The 17,495-nt window shown below is 54.1% G+C and overlaps 1 protein-coding gene across 1 annotated transcript in view; it reads right to left on the bottom strand.

Moving 5' to 3' along the window:
- The window catches only part of LOC103119846 (calpain-8), a 49,947-nt gene that overhangs the window by 6,834 nt on the left and 25,618 nt on the right, over nt 1–17,495 (bottom strand). Inside the window, exons 8-17 of the mRNA XM_007530172.2 lie at nt 17,326–17,400; nt 16,798–16,958; nt 12,652–12,815; nt 10,925–10,936; nt 8,440–8,651; nt 7,563–7,599; nt 6,529–6,597; nt 5,865–5,922; nt 5,380–5,444; nt 983–1,051 (exon numbers count right to left, since the gene is read on the bottom strand). Coding sequence (XP_007530234.1) covers nt 983–1,051; nt 5,380–5,444; nt 5,865–5,922; nt 6,529–6,597; nt 7,563–7,599; nt 8,440–8,651; nt 10,925–10,936; nt 12,652–12,815; nt 16,798–16,958; nt 17,326–17,400 — 922 coding nt within the window. The remainder of the gene's footprint in view (nt 1–982; nt 1,052–5,379; nt 5,445–5,864; nt 5,923–6,528; nt 6,598–7,562; nt 7,600–8,439; nt 8,652–10,924; nt 10,937–12,651; nt 12,816–16,797; nt 16,959–17,325; nt 17,401–17,495) is intronic.

Here is a 17,495-nt window from a genome sequence, read left to right as displayed (position 1 = left end):
TCTGGGGTGGGGGGGGGGGGAGTACATGTCCAAAAAGGATGACAGAGGACCTAGTGGGGTTTGTACTGTTATGTGGAAAACTGAGAAATGTTACGCATGTATAAATACGCATGTATTCATTACCAGTCGAGACTATTTAAGGGGGTGTCTGAAGCCAGCTCAGAGAGCAGCTCAGTCTTCCTGTGTCGCTCCAAGGCACACAGAGGTTACTTGTGCTATTAGTAAATTTCTTTCTTTCTTTTTTAATTTTCTGCCTCCAGGGTTATCGCTGGGGCTTGGTGCCTGCACTACGAATCCACTGATCCTGGAGGCCTTCTTCCCCCCGCCCCCATTTGTTGCCCTTGTTATTGTTATTTTTGTTGCTGGGTAGGACAGAAAGAAACTGAGAGAGGAGGGGAAGCCTTCTCCCTGCAGGTGGGACCAGAGAGAGGCTTGAACCTGGGTCTTTGCACACTGTAATGTGTAAGCTCAAACAGGTGCACCACCGTCTGGCCCGCCATTATTAAATTTCTTTGGGGATTTTTTTTTCTTCTTACCAGTCTGTCTGATGTTTGATCCTTTGCCAGCCTAGAGGAATCCAAAGGGGTGTGGGATGGTATTCTATGTGCAGTGCAAGGCATGAGAAGTCTCTGGCCTTCTCAAGCCGGTTTAGTTATTCACATATTTATTTGTGTCATTGTCAGGACTTCACTACTCAGAGTCAGTCTTTTTCAGATAGAGAGACAGAGAGGGAAAGAAATCACAGCACCAGAGCTTCCTCCAGTGTGGTGGGGGCCAGGCTCACATCTGGGTTGTACACACCAAGGGGAGCTATTTCACCAGGCCACTCCGTGTGGCTTTGAACCATAGTTGGGGGCTTGGTCGGGGTGGGGGGAATGACAACAGAGTAAAAAGGACTAGTAGGGAGGGCAGGGCACTAGAAACAGAGCAGGGGAAAGAGGCCAGAATCAAGAAGGCACCCAACAGGGGGAGGGAGATTTACCAGATACTTGCGAATCTTCAGCCAAAGCGTCTTGAATTCCGCCAGCCCCAAGGTGCCTGTCTCATGGCTCTGGATGATGTCTGTTCAAGGCCAACACAATCAAGCCCCGATTCTACACACCCAGCAGCAAACTGTGGTTGGTTTCTCAAGACCTCAGTAAATATCCAGGCACTGGTAAGCAGGGCCCCAGGGTCATGGCAGGAGCGGTTGGCGGGAATAATGATGAGGGAGTGAAATTCCTCACTGAGGTCCACTTGGAGATCAGGGATGAGAACACCTAGTGGCATCGTCACTAAAGAGGCTCAAACCAGCCAGACATTCTGCCTTAGTGAGTCGGTAGGTGGTTAGACTCTATAGTCTAGAAACTGGCTTCCAGATTTAAATTTCTTGTGGCTGAAAACTGAAATAGTCGTAGCGTCTCAGACCCTTCAAAGGCTGCCAGGAAATCAGGAGTGGAACTTTGACAGGAAATGGCCCGTGTGGGTTCATCAAAGTGCCCTGAAAGGAGCTCTGAGCTTCTTCTCAGCACCACCCCCTGACACTGGGACACACTCCCAGGGCACAGCTGGGAGTCAGCCCAAGCAGGTCCTCACTGGGTGGTTCTCTTTGTCCATCCAACCGCATCTAGCCTCTGGGTAGTTTTGAGTCCCGGCATTTGATATGTAGGGTTTGGTTTTGAACTGTCCCTATTTGAAGTCCCACCTTTTCTGAGGGCAGAGATACAGAACTTTGGTGACAGGTACAATATGGAATTAATATCCTATAATCTTGCAACCTTATAAAACGCTATAAGAATGGTTTGGGAGAGGGTCAGGTGGTAGTGCAGTGGGTTAAGTGCACATGGCACAAAGCACAAGGACCGATATAAGGATCCTGGTTCAAGCGCCCAGCTCCCCACCCGTAGGGGAGTCGCTTCACAGGTGGTGAAGCAGGTCTGCAGGTGTCTGTCTTTCTCTCCCCCTCTCTGTCTTCCCCTCCTCTCTCCATTTCTCTCTGTCCTATCCAACAACAACAACATCAGCAACAACAACAACAATAATAACTACAACAATAAAACAACAAGGGCAACAAATGGAAAATAAATAATTAATTTTTTTTTAAATGGTTTGGGGACCATTAAGCACTCACATTACAAGTGCACAAGGACCCAGGTTCAAGACCCTGGTCCCCACCTGCAGGGGAAATCTTTGCAAGTGGTGAAGCAGGGCTGCAGGCATCTCTGTCTCTTTCCCTCTATATCTCCTTCTGCCCTCTCAATTCCTCTCTGCCTCTACCCAATAATTAATTTTTCCTCCAGGGTTGTTGCTGGGGGCTTGGTGCCAACACTATAAATCCCCTGTTCCTGCAGGCCATTTTTCCTATTTTACTGCATAGGACAGAAAGAAATTGAAAGAGGAATGGGGTAATAGAGAGGGAGAGAGAAATATAGACACCTGCAGACCTACTTCACCACTTAGGAAGTGAACCCACTGCAGGTGGGGAGCCGGGGGCTTGGACACAGATCCTTGCTCAGTTCCTTGCACTTAGTACTATGTGTGCTTAACCAATTATACCACCAACAGTCCTTTGATAAAGTTTTTAAAAAATGGAAATCTACTGGGTTGTTTTTTTTGGCAGTCACCAAAGATTAAGAAGTATGGTGATGGTGAGTGCAGTTGTGAAAATTCTGAAACAGACCACCATTTTCATCTCTTTTGAGTAGCCCACCAAAAAGCCATGTGTGATAACCCCGCCCTGATAACCCAAACTCCACCCTTTCAGCTGGTCTGTGTTCTCACTGCCAAATGCACACCAACCGCTGAACGCACCAGGGTCTCCATTCCGTGGCTAATCATGCACCCTGTAGATCTCAGAATAGTGGAATGCCGGGGCACTGAAAATACCACGCTGAGAGAATCCAGCCACAAAGGACTAACTATCCTCTCTCTCTCTCTCTCTCTCTCTCTCTCTCTCTCTCTCTCCCTCCCTCTCCCTCTCCCTCTTCCTCTTCCTCTCCCTTCCCCTTCCCCTTCCCCTTCCCCCTTCCCCTCCCCCTCCCCCTCCTTCTCCCTCTCCCTCTCTCTCTATCTCTCTCTCTCTCCCTCTGAAATGCCAAGAGCCGGATCTATCAAGACGGCGAGCTGATCAGTGTTTGAAATACAGGCGTTTGGGAGTTGTGAAGCCATGAGGAGAAGCCAGTAATAAGGATGCAGAGCCTCTCTGGAGATGACAGAGCCGCTCTAAGATGGGTGGTGAAGTCCGTACAATGCTGAGAATAGCAGAAAGGCCCTTGCTGCCGTTCTGGAAATAGACACATCGCCTAACAGGAATTATCACTCAACAGTTTTGTCACTGTCTTTAAAAAGCTTGTGGAGTTGGTGTATTGCACCAAAGTAAAAGACTCTGGGGTGGGTGGCGGGGAGAGTACAGGTCCTGGAACAGGATGGCAGAGGACCTGGTGGGGGGTGTATTGTTACGTGGAAAACAGAAATGTTTTGCACGTACAAACTATTGTATTTACTGTCAACTGTAAAACACTAAAAACCCAATAAAGAAAATTAAAAAAAAAAAAAGGCTTCATGGGCGGTTCTGCTGTTGACCTGAGGCAGAGCCCCACCTCATGATAAAAGCCACGTCTGAGTGAGAGTCAGAACACTATCAAAACGACTGACAGACACCTGTGAAGAATGAGAGAACCAGGAGCCTGGAGGTGGTGCCCCTGGTTAAGCTCACACAGCACTATGTGCAAGGACCTGGGTTCGAGCCCCCGCTCCCCACCTGCAGTGAGGACACTTCACGAGCGGTGAAGCAGGTCTGCAAGTGTCTATCTTTCTCTCTCTCCTTCTGTTTCTCTCCCCCTCCTCTCAATTTCTCTTTATCCTATCAAATAAAACAAGATAAAAAAAGAGAGGGAGAGGTGGGGGTCGGGCAGTAGCGCAGTGGGTTAAGTGCAGGTGGAGTAAAGGGCAAGGACCGGCTGAAGGATCCTGGTTCAATCCCCCAGCTCCCCACCTGTAAGGAAGTCGCTTCACAGGCAGTGAAGCAGGTCTGCCGGTGTCTTTCTCTCCCCCTGTGCCTTCCCCTCATCTCTCCATTTCTCTCTGTCCTATCCAACAACAACGACATCAATAACAATGATAATAATAACCACAACAATGATAAAACAACCAGGGTAACAAAAGAGAAAAAATGGCCTCCAGGAGCAGTGGATTCATGGTGCAGGCACCGAGCCCCGGGAATAACCCTGGAGACAGAGAGAGAGAGAGAGAGAAAGAGGTAAAAATGGCACTGGAAGTGGTAGATTCATAGTGCCAGCACCGAGTCCCAGCGATAACCCTGGTGGCAAAAAAAGAAGAAAGGATGAGAGAGCCCTGGTGCTCAGAGCCCTAAGAGACACAAACAGCACAGGTGAGGCCAGCTAAGCCACTCTCTAAGCCAGGTGGAAGTCAGTCGGCAAATTTGATCCAGAAATCAAGGGACTATTTGCAGCACAGTGAATGGACACTCAACAGTCTGTTACTGAACTGACTGGTACTTACTTGAACCTGAAAGTGGGGCCCTGGGCTAAGGAACCCCCATGCCTGTGCTCTAGAAGTACAGAGAACACCCCGTCTTTGCAAGGCTGGTAAGTCTGCATACCCGCTCCAGCAGCCAGCCCACAGCCCTCGGCGTGACCACCCTCCAGACCTTTCGGCCTCCTCAGTGTAAAAACAAGCAGGTCTAATCTCCTGTGCTCCTCCTAGGCTGTTGGTTAAGGTGGTGATGAGACTCTGAGACGTAGTTGGGGGGCAGGGAGTGGGGAGGACAGAGGGCAGACAAGGGGTTTGGAGGGATGGGCGCTGGCTAACAGATCGCTACAGAAGGACAAAAATGCTGTATCTTTGCTGTCTCTGAGTTAAAGGAACTACCCGCCTCAGTCTGTCCACCTGTGAAAGATGACAACCTCAAACTTTCTGAGGAGGAGGGAAAAGAAGAGAGTTTTCTCTCTCTCTCTCTCTTTTTTTTTTTTTTTCTGCCTCCAGCATTATCGCTGGGGTTTTGTGTCGGCACTATGAATCCACAGCTCCCGGCGACCATTTTTTCTATGTTATTGGACAGGACAGAGAGAAATTGAGAGAGGAGGGGGAGCTAGAGAGGGAGAAAGAAAAAGAGAGACAACTGCAGACTTGTTTCGCCACTTGTGAAGCTTCCTCCATACAGGTGGGGAGCCACAGGCTTGAACTGGGATCCTTGTGCTGGTCCTTGCACTTAATGTGCACTTAACCCGGTGTACCACCACCCAGCCCCCAAGAGAGTTTTCTCGAAAGCTCAGCACCCACACTCCTTTCCCTGGCCTCCCCTGTCCCCTCCCTGGAGCCTGGAGCAGTTAGTGGTTCTTGTCAGGAGAAAGGAAAGTCAAGGTGACGGAGAAAGGATACATCCATCAGGCTGACCATCTCCCTGCAAGTGTTGATGTCAAATCCATCAAATTTTATGTCTGGCCCTAAAGTGAGGGACAGGAGAGGGGCGGGAGTCAGAAATACCTGTGCAGGGCCACCAGAGCCCCTGGTCTCCACAGCCAATGTACAGCAGAGTGAATGCTGACACTGGGACTTGGCCGCCCTCCACCCCATGAGACGTCAGGAAGCCACTGCCTCCAGGTCTGGTGTCCCCGCCAGCCAAGCAGAACCAGAAGCCATAGTGACTGCCCTGCAAGGCTCTTCCTCATCTTTCACAGATATGGAAATTGAGACGGGGGGACAGAGCACGCGTGTGTCCACCAGAAGGGTGTGGACACATCTCTGCGCCTGCACAGTCTGCAATGAGAAGAGGCCCAGGAGGCCAGGAGATGGCCACGCAGTAGACCACACAGGACCCACTACCCAGGGTGCCTGCCTCCGCAAAGCCCCCAAGAGCGACCTACATGTGGAAAGCGCTCCATTGAGAACCGTCTTGAGTTCACCAGCACTGAGCTCGGCATCCTAGAGAGGAGAGTCCGGACATGAGGTACAGCAAGCCCCGACAGCCATTCCAAGGCATTGTTGTTGTTATTATTAAAGATTTACTTAATAACAAGAGGAGGGAGGGAGGGAGGGAGAGAGAGAGAGGGAGAGGACATCACTCTGGCACAAGCCATGCCACTGGTCAATGCTTCTTCTGGCCCTAGGCCTGGTGAGGGGAGGACAGTAGGCCCCCATCTCAGGCTCTGCCCAGCCTGGCTGACCCCGCTGCCTGTTGGGGAGCCCTCCCATCTGCGAAAGGGGGTGATTTAGAAAATCAGAGCTGCCCAGGGCCTCAGCTGGGCCCCGACCTAAAAAGGCCAGTTGACAATCAGAAGGGCTCCTGGCGAGGCCTGGAGATCTGGCCGGCTATTTGCTCATGAGGCAGCCATGTGACAAGCACAGTGATCTGGGACAGTGACCACTCTGCCCGGCAGTGACACAGGAGGGGAGACAGACAGAAGGGGGGTTGGGGTAAGGGACCCTGAGACCTATAGCCTGGGTTATCTGTCTTACTGACCGAGACTCCAGGGAGTAAGGGTTCAAGTACTCTCCACACTCGCTTGGCAGGAGGCGGCCCTCACTCACCTGCCCGGCCAGCTTCTCAAACAGGCTCCTGAACTGCTTGTCTGCTTCATCCACCTCCCTGGGGTGAGGCTGGGGGGCAGGGGTGGGGGTTGGGGAGATGCAGTTACCAAACAACACACACAATATTTCACAATTCATGCTGTCAGCACCTTCGATTTCTGCCACCAGGGTTATCGCTGGGGCTCTGTGCAGATAAAATTCCACTCCACTGTTTCCTTGTTTGTTTGAGACAGAGAAAGAGAGAGAGAGAGAGAGAGAGAGAGAGGACAGGAGAGACCCCACTGCACTGCTCCACGGCTTAAGAAGCTTCCCCCGTGGTGACTGGAAGCTCACACCCAAGCCCTCACACACAGTCAGGCGTGTGCTATACTGGGTAGGCTATCTCCCAGGCCCCGTGTATCTAAGAAGTTTCCTGGGCTTCTGAGACATGTGGGATGGTACTCTGCGTCAGTGTCCTGAGACCCAGGGTGCATTAAAAATGGTCCTTGAGGGAGTCGGGCTGTAGCACAGCAGGTTAAGCGCACGTGGTGCAAAGCACAAGGACTGGCAGAAGAATCCCGGTTCGAGCCCCCGGCTCCCCACCTGCAGGGGAGTCACTTCACAGGCGGTGAAACAGGTCTGCAGGTGTCTATCTTTCTCTCCCCCTCTCTGTCTTCCCCTCCTCTCTCCATTTCTCTCTGTCCTATCCAAGGACAGCAACAACAACAATAATAATAACCACAACAATGATTAAAAAAAAAAAAAGGGCAACAAAAGGGAAAAAAATGGTCTCTCGGAGCAGTGGATTCGGAGCACACACATTACAGTGCTCAAAGAATGGGGTTCAAGCCCCTAGTCCTCTGCAGGGGGAAAGCTTCACAAGTGGTGACACAGGGCTGCAGGTCTCCTCTCAATTTCTCTCTGTCTCTATCCAATAATAAATAATATTAAAAGAATCACCATCCTCATTATAGAAAGAGGCCTATAATCCAATAAGAAACTCAGAGGCCTGCTAGGCGAGAGGGTCTGGCCTGCCATACCTTGCCCTCACATACCTCATAGGGGTGTTCAGCCACCTCATCCCCAATCTCCCTGAAACGCAAAGAAAGAGATTCACCAAGTGTGAGTAAGGACTGTGGCAAAGAACCAGAGGCTTTAATGTCTGTGGCTCTTCTGCGGGCCTGGCCTCCCACCCACACACTTCCATTTTCACTAGCTCCAAACTGTACAAGTGGCGTCTTTACCCGGGATACTCCCCCACCCAACCCCAGAGTTTGCACCAGCCGCCACGTCCCACTGGCCCTTCCTTGATGGAACCTGGAGTGTTCACCCGGTGAACCACTCTGCTGAAGGCTTCTCCCCACCATTGTGCCTCAGGTACCACTCTCCCCCGGCCCCCCGGGATCCAGCTTGATACGTCGCAGTGGCAGTGGATTCTGGGGGAAAGCCAGCAAGCCCCCTCCCCACCTGCGAGCTGGAATGTGAGCTTGGCACAAGGTAGAGTGTGAGTGGGGAGAGGGCGTGGCGGACGGGTGTGTGTATCAGGGTCTTAAAGTGTGGGGGTGCCTAGGGGATCTGTGTGTGGTACGTGGCGTGAGGGTGATAGGTGTGTGCTGTGGTGTGGCTGACGTGGACGTGTGGGCATGTGTGGTCTGTGTGTGGTGTGAACGTCACATCATGTATGTGCAAGATGGTGTGTGTGGTTAGTGTATGTGGTGGGGGGTGTATGGTGTGTGTGTGTGTGTTAGAGGTGCTCTTTCTGGTCCTTACACGCTAACCTTGCTGGGTAGAGACTCCTGCAGCCAGGCTTCTGGTGTCACCCTTTCTCTCAGAGAGCCCCCAGTGACCTGAGACCCCGTGAAGGGCCCAGGGGTGTGGAGGGCCCCTGCCCGTGTCTGGCCCCCACCCGTCCACCAGAGCAGGCTCACGCACAGCGCCCCCGCCTTCTTCTCTGAGAACACCCGGAGGCAGAAGTCCCCGTCCTTGAAGGGCTCAAAGGTGGATGGCACCACCAGGTAGTCCCCCGGGGGCAGCTGGAGCCGGCCCGACACCTCACGCAGGTTGACATAGGTGCTGGAGCGGGCGGCAGGCTGGCGGCCCAGGAAGAAGTCTGGGCCCAGCGGCGTGTCTGTCCGGCTCTCCAGCTGCAGAAAAGCGCAGTGAGGCGTCGGGTCCTGCGTCCCGGGGAGCAGCAGTGGGTGTCCCTTTCAGTGAGGCCCCGTGAGGATGGTGGGGCTGGGATCTGAGGCCTGGGGTCTGTCAGGGATACACCAACCCCTTTGATGCCTTGGCTGTTCTTTCCAGCCAGATCAACGTCTCAGGTCGAGACCTTGGGAGCGTCTCCCTCACTGACTGGGCAGCTGTGCCTGGGGACTGGCACCCGGGTCCCTGGGCCCAGCTCATGTCCGGAAAAGTGAGTTTGGAGCCAGAAGGGTCTGCAAGAAAGCAGCGCTGAAAAGGGAGAGGGCAGCCAAGCTGGAGGCTGAGGGCCTGAGGGGGGAGCGGCAGCTTGAGCTGGTCAGGGGCCTCCTGGCCTCCCTCGGGCTCTGGCTGGCCTCAGAGAGTAGGGGGCAGCTCCCCCAGGGCAAGAGAGGAGACTGGGGCATTACCAGCTGCAGGGAGCTTGGAACACACACGGGGGGTGGGGGGGAAGAAAGAGAGAGAGAGGGAGAGAGAAAGAAAGAGAGAGAGGGAGAGAGAGAGGGAGACATACACAGAGAGAGGGAGAGACATACACAGAGAGAGGGAGAAACAGAGAGGCCCCTATGTGAGATGGCTGTCACTAGGTCTCCACAGCAGTCATATTTTTGGTTTTTATTTTTGCCACCAGGGTTGTCACTGAGGCTTGGCACCTTTCTATTTTTATTAGAGCAAAGAGAAATTGAGAGAGGAGGGGAGGATAGAGAGGGAGAGAGAAAGAGAGATGCCTGCAGACCTGCTCCACCACTTGTGAAGGTGGGGAAGCGGGGATTTGAACCTGGGTCCTTCCTAGCACGCGGTAACGTGTGGGCTCAACCGAGTGTGCCACCACCGGGCCCACATAGCAGCCATCTTGACCTGCACCAAGGTGCCTGTGACACAGGGCCAGTGCTGAGACATGACCAGGTTCTGATTTTGTGTGACCCCAGGGCCAGAATGTGCCCTCCCCCATGGACAGTGCCCATCCAGGACCTCTGAACACTCAGTGGATCACAACACTGCTCCCATGCCCTGGTCAGGATGTCACAGGGCTCCCAGCATGTCCCCAGCCAAGCCCTGCTTACCAGGACAACCTGGACACATGGACATTGACAAGACCTAAGAGCCTCCCCCCACCCCTGGGGGCCCAGCCAGTGAAGCCATTTATTCCATCCTAGTGACAGCAAGGGGGGAAACAGGGACCCAGCAGGAGAAGGTGGGAGAGGAGAGGAAAACACCAACACAGGTGGGGCCTAGAGGAAGTGCCCTCCACCAAGCACAGGGCCTGAGAAGTCTTATTTGGAGGACTAGGAAGGGACAGACAGGAGGACATGAGGCAGAGCCAGGGCCCTTCTGTGCTGAGCGAGACTCCAGCAGGCATAGGCTGCCACCCACCCAGATGTCACCTTCCCCGGGCCAGGTTCAGCCAGAGTGACAGGCCACTGGAGCAGGCTGAACCTGGGGTGGCTCTCAAAGTGTGGGTGCCCAGAAAGTGGGGGCCTCACTTCAGACCCATCCAGCCCATGGATCCCTGGGGTGCCCGGGACAGAGGGGAGGCCGGGTCACCCCAGAGCATCTGACGTCACTCGTCTAGGATACAACTTGTAGTCGACCGATGTATTTGTTTTATGGGGCGTGGAGACTAGAGCCTCTTTCTGGCACATGCAGCCCTGGGGGTGGAAGTCAGGGCTTTGAGTGCTCAGTCCTGCACCCACCATTAAGCTACCTCCCTGGCCTCTTGCTGGCTGCCTTCTAGAATGTCCCTGAACAGCACATCAGTCTGCTCCCCAGGGCCACCCCACCTTCCAGCAAAGACAGATGGGACAGTGGGAGAGTCAGTGAGTGAGTTTGACGCCCCAGCTGTGAGCATGACACTGAGGTCTCTGCCCAGCTGCCCCCCACAGAGCATGAAGCTCTGTGGACACCCCCTCTCCCCTCAGAAAGCAAGGCCTGCACATGCATGGCTGGAGGGCCAGGGGCTGAGGTGCTCCGGACACCAGGAGGAGGCGGCAGGCAGACCGGGCCAAGGGCAGCACCGGTGGCTTCCAAGGGGGCTGGGGGTGTGACGGGTGGGACTCGGGGTGTCTCAGCCACATCTGGGGGTCCTGGGGGAGTCTGTACACATGCAAGTCAGCTTCCCTCAGAGGCAGCAGAGGTGCCATGAGGGCCCACACCCACGCCCACGCCAACTGGGCCATTTCTTACCAAAGGAAGGAAAACTCTACCAGCACACACATACCTCTTTGGGAACCTGTAGGGAAAGGGGGTAGGTCATGGGAAGTCCCCACCCCCTCCACCCTGTGTGTACTCCCCTCCCCACACCCTGCACTGGACAGGTCCCGGCTCGGGGGCACAGAGCATCCATATTCTACAAAGAAGCAAGACTCCATTTTCTATTTGGTCACCATGTAGTCCCATCATGTGGGACCCTGGATTCTCTGGGGGATGAGAGCCCTGGAGCTTAGAATAGAGCCAATGAGCTCTCCAGGCCTCAGGTAAGGACTTAGGCAGACAGCCTGTCACTAACTAGTGGCCATGGCCTGCCTTGTCGAGCCCCTGACAGATACCTGTGGGGTAGAACCTGGAGGGGGCTCTTCCTTCAGGGGGTGCTATTCAGGGACTGTGTGGGAGGAGCAGAGAGGAAGGGTCTGGGGTCTGGGTCCTCGCTCCGGGCTATGTGCTGGCTGACCCCTTTGTCCCTAGACCAGACACTGGCTATGTCCTCCTCCCTACAGGTGGGGACCAGGGCCTTGAACCTGGATCCTTGCACACTGTACTGTGTGCCCTTAACCAGGTGCACCACCTGACGCCTCACAGTACTTTTTCTCTCGGTGATTTATACTCTGATGTTGGGCCGTCAGCCAACTCTGGGCTCCTTTCTGATTGGAATTGTATTTCCTCCCCCAAAAAATTTATGTTTAACAAAATTATGTAAAAAACACCACCACAATTCCTCTGGGATGTTTTTATAAGGAGACTCTGCCTGTATAAAAAGTGAAATGGCAGGGGCCAGGTGGCGGCAGGGCCCAGGTGGCAGCAGGGCCCAGGTGGTGGCAGGGGCCAGGTGGTGGCACACCTGGTTGGGCACACACATTACAGTACACAGATCCTGGTCCCCACCTGCAGGAGGAAAAGTTCACGAGTGGTGAAGCAGGGCTGCGGGTGTCTCTCTGTCTGTCTCTCTCTCTCCCTATGTCCCCCTCCTCAAGTTCTCTCTGTCTCTAATAAATAAATAGAAACATGTGGTCCGGGAGGTGGTGCAATGGATAAAGCACTGGACTCTTAAGCATGAGGTCCTGAGTTCGATCCCCGGCAGCAAATGTACCAGAGTGATGTCTGGTTCTTTCTCTGTCTCTCCTCCTGTCTCAAGAATAAATAAATAAAATCTTTAAAAATAAATAAATAAAAACATAATTAAAAAATGAAGTGTCTTCCAGTGGGTTCCTCACTAAGGCTGGTCGAGTCCAGAAGGTCAGGCTTTGACATATGTAAGACTGTGAGGTCCCTGAAGGGTAGGGGGCTGGGGGGAGCTGGCATATGGGGCTCCCCTCAATCCACCCAAGCCCTGACTATACCCACAAATGTTTCAGATTGCCCGTGGAGGGAGGTGGTGTCTGTCTTGGGCTCCCATGTCCAGTCTCCCTGATCCCACTCTGGGATGCCTCTAGACTTGGGGGGTCCCCTCGAGTCCCTCCATCCCTGTGTCTGCCCCCCCCAGAAGCCTACACTTGGCAAGATAAACGGTGACTGACCAGGTTCACTAAATCCCATGCCCTAGAGTGAACAGCAGGCAAGAACTAAGCCGCAGGAGTGAACCCCTCACTGTGGGACTCAGGAAGAGAGAAACGCTCCAGGGAGCACAGCAGGCCTGGATGGGAACACCCGGACACCAGGCCACGTTGGTACCCATGAAGGGCCCCCCAGCCCAGCCCTCGTGTGCAGAGAGACCTCGCCGGCTCGGCACACCTGGTAGACGGCATAGCCAATGCTGAGCAGGCCCTGCCCCAGACGCTTCTGCCGTCGCCGGTTCTTCTGCATCAGGCCCAGCAGCACGGTGCAGTGGGGCTCCCCAGGGCTGTCATCCTGCTCGTCCAGGTGGATCTTGAACTGGGGGTTGGTCCAGTACGTGGCTGGGAGTCGCCGGGAGATGGCGGGTCCCCAGGAGCCGTGAGGAGGTGGAGGAAAAGGGGATGGGAGGGAGGACTGTGAGCAGGGATGGGAGTCCCCAGTGGCTGTGCAGGGAAGCAGCTGTGGGTCTTCCTGGGAGGTGGGGATGACACATGTGTCCCTGAGCTGAGGAGCTCGCAGCTGGACGGGCATGAGGCCCCTGGAAGGGCCGGCTGATGGCCAGCACTCTCCCTCGGGGACCCCAGCTTTGGATCACAACCCCGGGACCCGGAGACCAGACCCTGTCCCCACCCACCTCACTTGATGGCTTCCGTGGTGTTACAGCTTCCTGAGAACCACTCCCTTGCAGAGGGAGCCATGACAATGCCATTTCCAGGTGAGCCCCAGAAAGGGCTCCCGGGCTGCTGCTGGAGCTCATACGCACAGTGGAATAGAATACATCCCTCAAAAGGAAGTCCCATCAAGTGCTCCACCATGAAGAAAGCCTGAGGATACTGCTCAGTGAAATGCCAGTCACTGAAGGACAGGCACAGGGGGATGGACGGTGGTGTACCTGGTAAAGCACCCAGCACCAAACCCAAAGACCGGCACAAGGATCCGGGTTCAAGCTCCCGGCTCCCACCTGCGGGGGGGGGGGGGGGGACGCTTCACAAGTGGTGAAGCATGTCATGTCGGCAGGTGTCTATCTTTCTCTTTCCTTCTCTATGTCCCCCTCCCCTCTCAATTTCTCTCTGTCTTATCCAGTAAAGTGAAAAAAGGAAGAAAGAAAGAAAGGGAGAAAGAAATGAAAGAAAGAAAAGAAAGGAAGAAAGGAAGAAAGAAAGAAAGAAAGAAAGGGAGAAAGAAAGGAAAGAAAGAAAAGAAAGGAAGAAAGGAAGAAAGAAAGAAAGAAGAAAGAAAGAAAGAAAGAAAGAAAGGAAAGAAAGAAAAGAAAGGAAGAAAGGAAGAAAGAAAGAAAGAAAGAAAGAAAGAAAGAAAGAAAGAAAGAAAGAAAGAAAGAGGTAAGGAGGGAGTCACAGCAGGTTGAGTGCACATGGCGCAAAGTGCAAGGACCAGCGTAAGGATCCCAGTTCGAGCCCCCGGCTCCCCACCTGCAGGGGAGTCCCTTCACAGGCGGTGAAGCAGGTCTGCAGGTGTCTGTCTTTCTCTCCCCCTCTCTGTCTTCCCCTCCTCTCTCCATTTCTCTCTGTCCTATCCAACAATAACAACAATAATTACTATAATAATCAAACAACAAGGGCAACAAAAGAGAATAAATAAATATTAAAAAAAGAAAGAGGTTAAGGAGAGAAAGAAAGAAAGAAAGAAATGGAAGAAGGAAGGAAAGAAGGAGGGAAGAAAGAGAGGCAGGAAGGAAAGGAAAGGAAAGGAAAGGAAAAGAAAGGAAAGGAAAAGAAAGGAAGGAAAAAAATCAAGGATTCATAATGGCGGCACCAAGCCCCCTAGCAATAACTCTGGAAGGAAAAAAAAAAAAAAAAAAAGCAAAGAGCCTTTCAAGTCTGAGACTCAAAGGTCCCAGGTTCAATCATTGCACCCTCATAGGCCAGAACTGAACAGTGCTTGGGTTAAAAAAGAAAATATTGTGGGGCTGGGTGGTGGGGCACCCGGTTGAGCACATATGTTACAGTGTGCAAGGACCCGGGTTCAAGCACAGTCACATCTATAGAGAGGAAACTTCACAAGAGGTAAAGCAGGTCTGCGGGTGTCTTTCTGTCTCTCTCCCTATCTCCCTTTCCCTCTCTATATATACCCATTAAATAAATAAACTTAAAAAAAAACTGTATGATCCCACTTACTTGAGGAACCTGGAGGAGTTGAATTCCTAAGACAGAAGTGACTGGTTATTTCCAGGTACTGGGAGAAGGGGGGCTAAGGTCATTGTTTAATGGGTAGAGTTTCACCTTGGGGTCATGACAGTGTTTGGGAAATGGGTGATGTGATGACTGTATGTGAAATGTGAAAACAGTTGATTCCAGTAGATGGTAAACTCTGTGGTCTGTGTATTTTGTTACACACACACACACACACACACACACACACACACACACACACACACACAGTCCAATAACTAATGGCATCAGCCAACAAACCCATCTGAGGAGTTCTAGGCAACACTGGCCACCTATGGGCTGAGTTACAGTGCACAATCAAGAAAATACTCACACACACACACACACACACACACACACACACACACACACACACACACACACACACACACACCGCCGACACCCAGTAAGCCATTTGTTCACACAGGAGAAGAATGATTGGCACCTGGGAAGCAGGCTTGGCTCCCATCCCTGAACGCTGAAGAAACGGTCTTTCCCAAGAACTCTCGAAAGAGGGACTGCACTAACCACAGCACAGAGGGCATGGAGCGCGTCCGTCCAGGGCACTGCTCACAGGCAGAGCATAACTGGAGGGGGAGGCCCCCAGCACGCCCCGGGTGGGGCCTCAACTTCGGTGCCAACGCACCTCTGGGAGAGGCAAGCCCCCTGCCAGGTTCTAGGTCCAGGATCTCCAGGCCCAGGCTTTTATTGAGAGCACCAATGAGCTGTGTAAAACCCCAGACCCGCAGGGAGCCCCGTCCCCCACTCATGGCACTAACCCAGGGCCCGAGCCCCCGTCTCCTCCCAACAGAGAGCCCGTGACAGACGGCACAGACGTGTGATGTCGTGTGCACAGGTACCTAACGCCCCCTCCGTGCTGACATCCCAGAATGACCCATGCAGACTTCCTACTCATTGCCGAAGGGGAGTGTATTTTAATTCCTCTCAAAGGCCACCTTCCTGCAGTCCCTCCCCCTTTTTGTGTTCACTCCTTAACAGAACTAGTGGAGGAGGACAAACGGGCCGTAAAATAGTGCAGGCCCAGTGCCTGAGACCATAGGGTTTGCACAGCACTTCCAAAGGGGGCCGCTCCGTTTGGAGGGTTCCAGAAGGGAGACCCAGGAAAATGAACACCCACACCCACCCTCCCCCTCCAACACACCCCAGGATCCCACAGCCGAGCAAGGAAGGGCTTCCCCTTCTCAGTCTCTGGTCAGCCCGTGTCTCTTCCCCTAGAAATAGGGGACTATGGGCTGGAAGGGGGCTGGAGGGAGACAGAGCAGCTGGGACCCAGGCCTGCACACCTAGGGGGTCTCAGGATGAAGGTGGGGGTGTGGGGGGAGCCCCACTTTGAGGAGAGCACGCTGACTGCTGACTCAGGGCCGTACAGTCAGCTGGACAGTGGGGAGAGTGGGCCATGCCCTCCTTCCTCCGTTCCTCCTCAGAGACAGGGGTGGTTGTGTTTGGCGGGGTGTCTTCCTCTGGTCCTGCCCCATCTGGTCCGACTGAGGAGGGGCCTAGGTGTGTACACATCAGTGATCTCTCTGGAGCTGGTAACATTCCCCCACACACACACATACACACACCTTGAGTGCCATGAGAGGACATCAGAGGTTAGTGCAGAGGTGCTGGATGCTGGCACCAGGCCCCCCAGGCTGAGTGACCCCTGGGGTGCAGTCCTAGCCCACACCTCTGACTCAGGGGGCACAAAGCAGAAATGGCAGCTCTGGGGTCCCTGCTGAGAACCTCTCGCCCACCGATGGCCAGTCCCTGCAGAGCTCTGCTCCCTGCGTGGCCTCGGGCTGGGCTGGGTGCAGGTGCCAGGGAGACAGAGGTCTTAGCACAGCGTACCCAGGGCAAGGTTAGTCCAAGGTCACAGGGCTGGGGGGGTGGGGAGGGCAGGGTGGACACGCAGAAGCAGGGACAGTGGTATGGCTAAGGGGGGCACAAGACAGGGGCTAGAGAACCACCCCCATGCTGGCTGCCCCAGCTGCCAAGGCCTGCCCAGGGAGGAGCACAGAACCAGCAAGCAGAGAGCCATCCAAGGAGAAACAGACATGGCCCCTGACCAGTCTGGAAGCCCCCACCCCTGCCCACTAGGGGGGCCCTCCCCTGGGTGGTTCTGGCAGCCCCCACCCACTGGGAGGACCCTCACCAGGATAGTTCTGGCAGCCCCCAGCGGAGGAGCCCCGCGTCCAGCGGCCATTGAACAGGACCAGGTTCCACTTGTGCAGCTCATTGTAGCTCAGGGAGTCGGGGGCCAGGTTGCAGACCTCCAGCCGAGAGAACTGCCTCAGGAAGTCTGAGAAGGACATCCTGGGGGCAGAGGGTGACTGGCGTTGGTGGGGGCACGGTGGTGACAGGCAGGGCAGGAGCCTGCCAGCGCTGATCCCCTCTGCAGCCCTGACCGACGGGGACAGTGTCCCCAAGTCCCCTTCCCACTGCAGAGCCCTCCCGGCAGATCTAACCAGCCAGGCCTCCCACCAGGAGACGCGCCCACCACAGGCAGCCCGGCCCACTTCCACCTGACTTCCAGCTCCTTCTGACCAGCGTCCAGCACAGAGGTAGGACCCACAGAACCCACAGGCGCTTGTGTGGGGTATGGATGCTGCCCACCACAACCAGGAGGGAGCCCACAGCTTGGGGGAGGAGACGGGGGGGGAGCCTTGGTTCCAACTCTCACCAGAACTCTCCATCCTCTGCTTTCCTGTCCAGTTTTTCTCTCTGCCTGGGGTCTATGTGATTCCACTCCGGTGCACTGAGGAAAAGAAAATCACCAGAAACTTTTGGAACGGGGGGGGGGGGTTTGAGTCCACACACCCACCTTCATGGAGAAGTTTCATAAGTGGTGAA

The sequence above is a fragment of the Erinaceus europaeus genome, chromosome 6 (genome assembly GCF_950295315.1).
Source record: "Erinaceus europaeus chromosome 6, mEriEur2.1, whole genome shotgun sequence".
NCBI classification, from domain to species: Eukaryota; Metazoa; Chordata; class Mammalia; order Eulipotyphla; family Erinaceidae; genus Erinaceus; species Erinaceus europaeus.
Note: the sequence above shows the minus strand (reverse complement) of the source record. Positions and strands in the feature narration are given on the sequence as shown.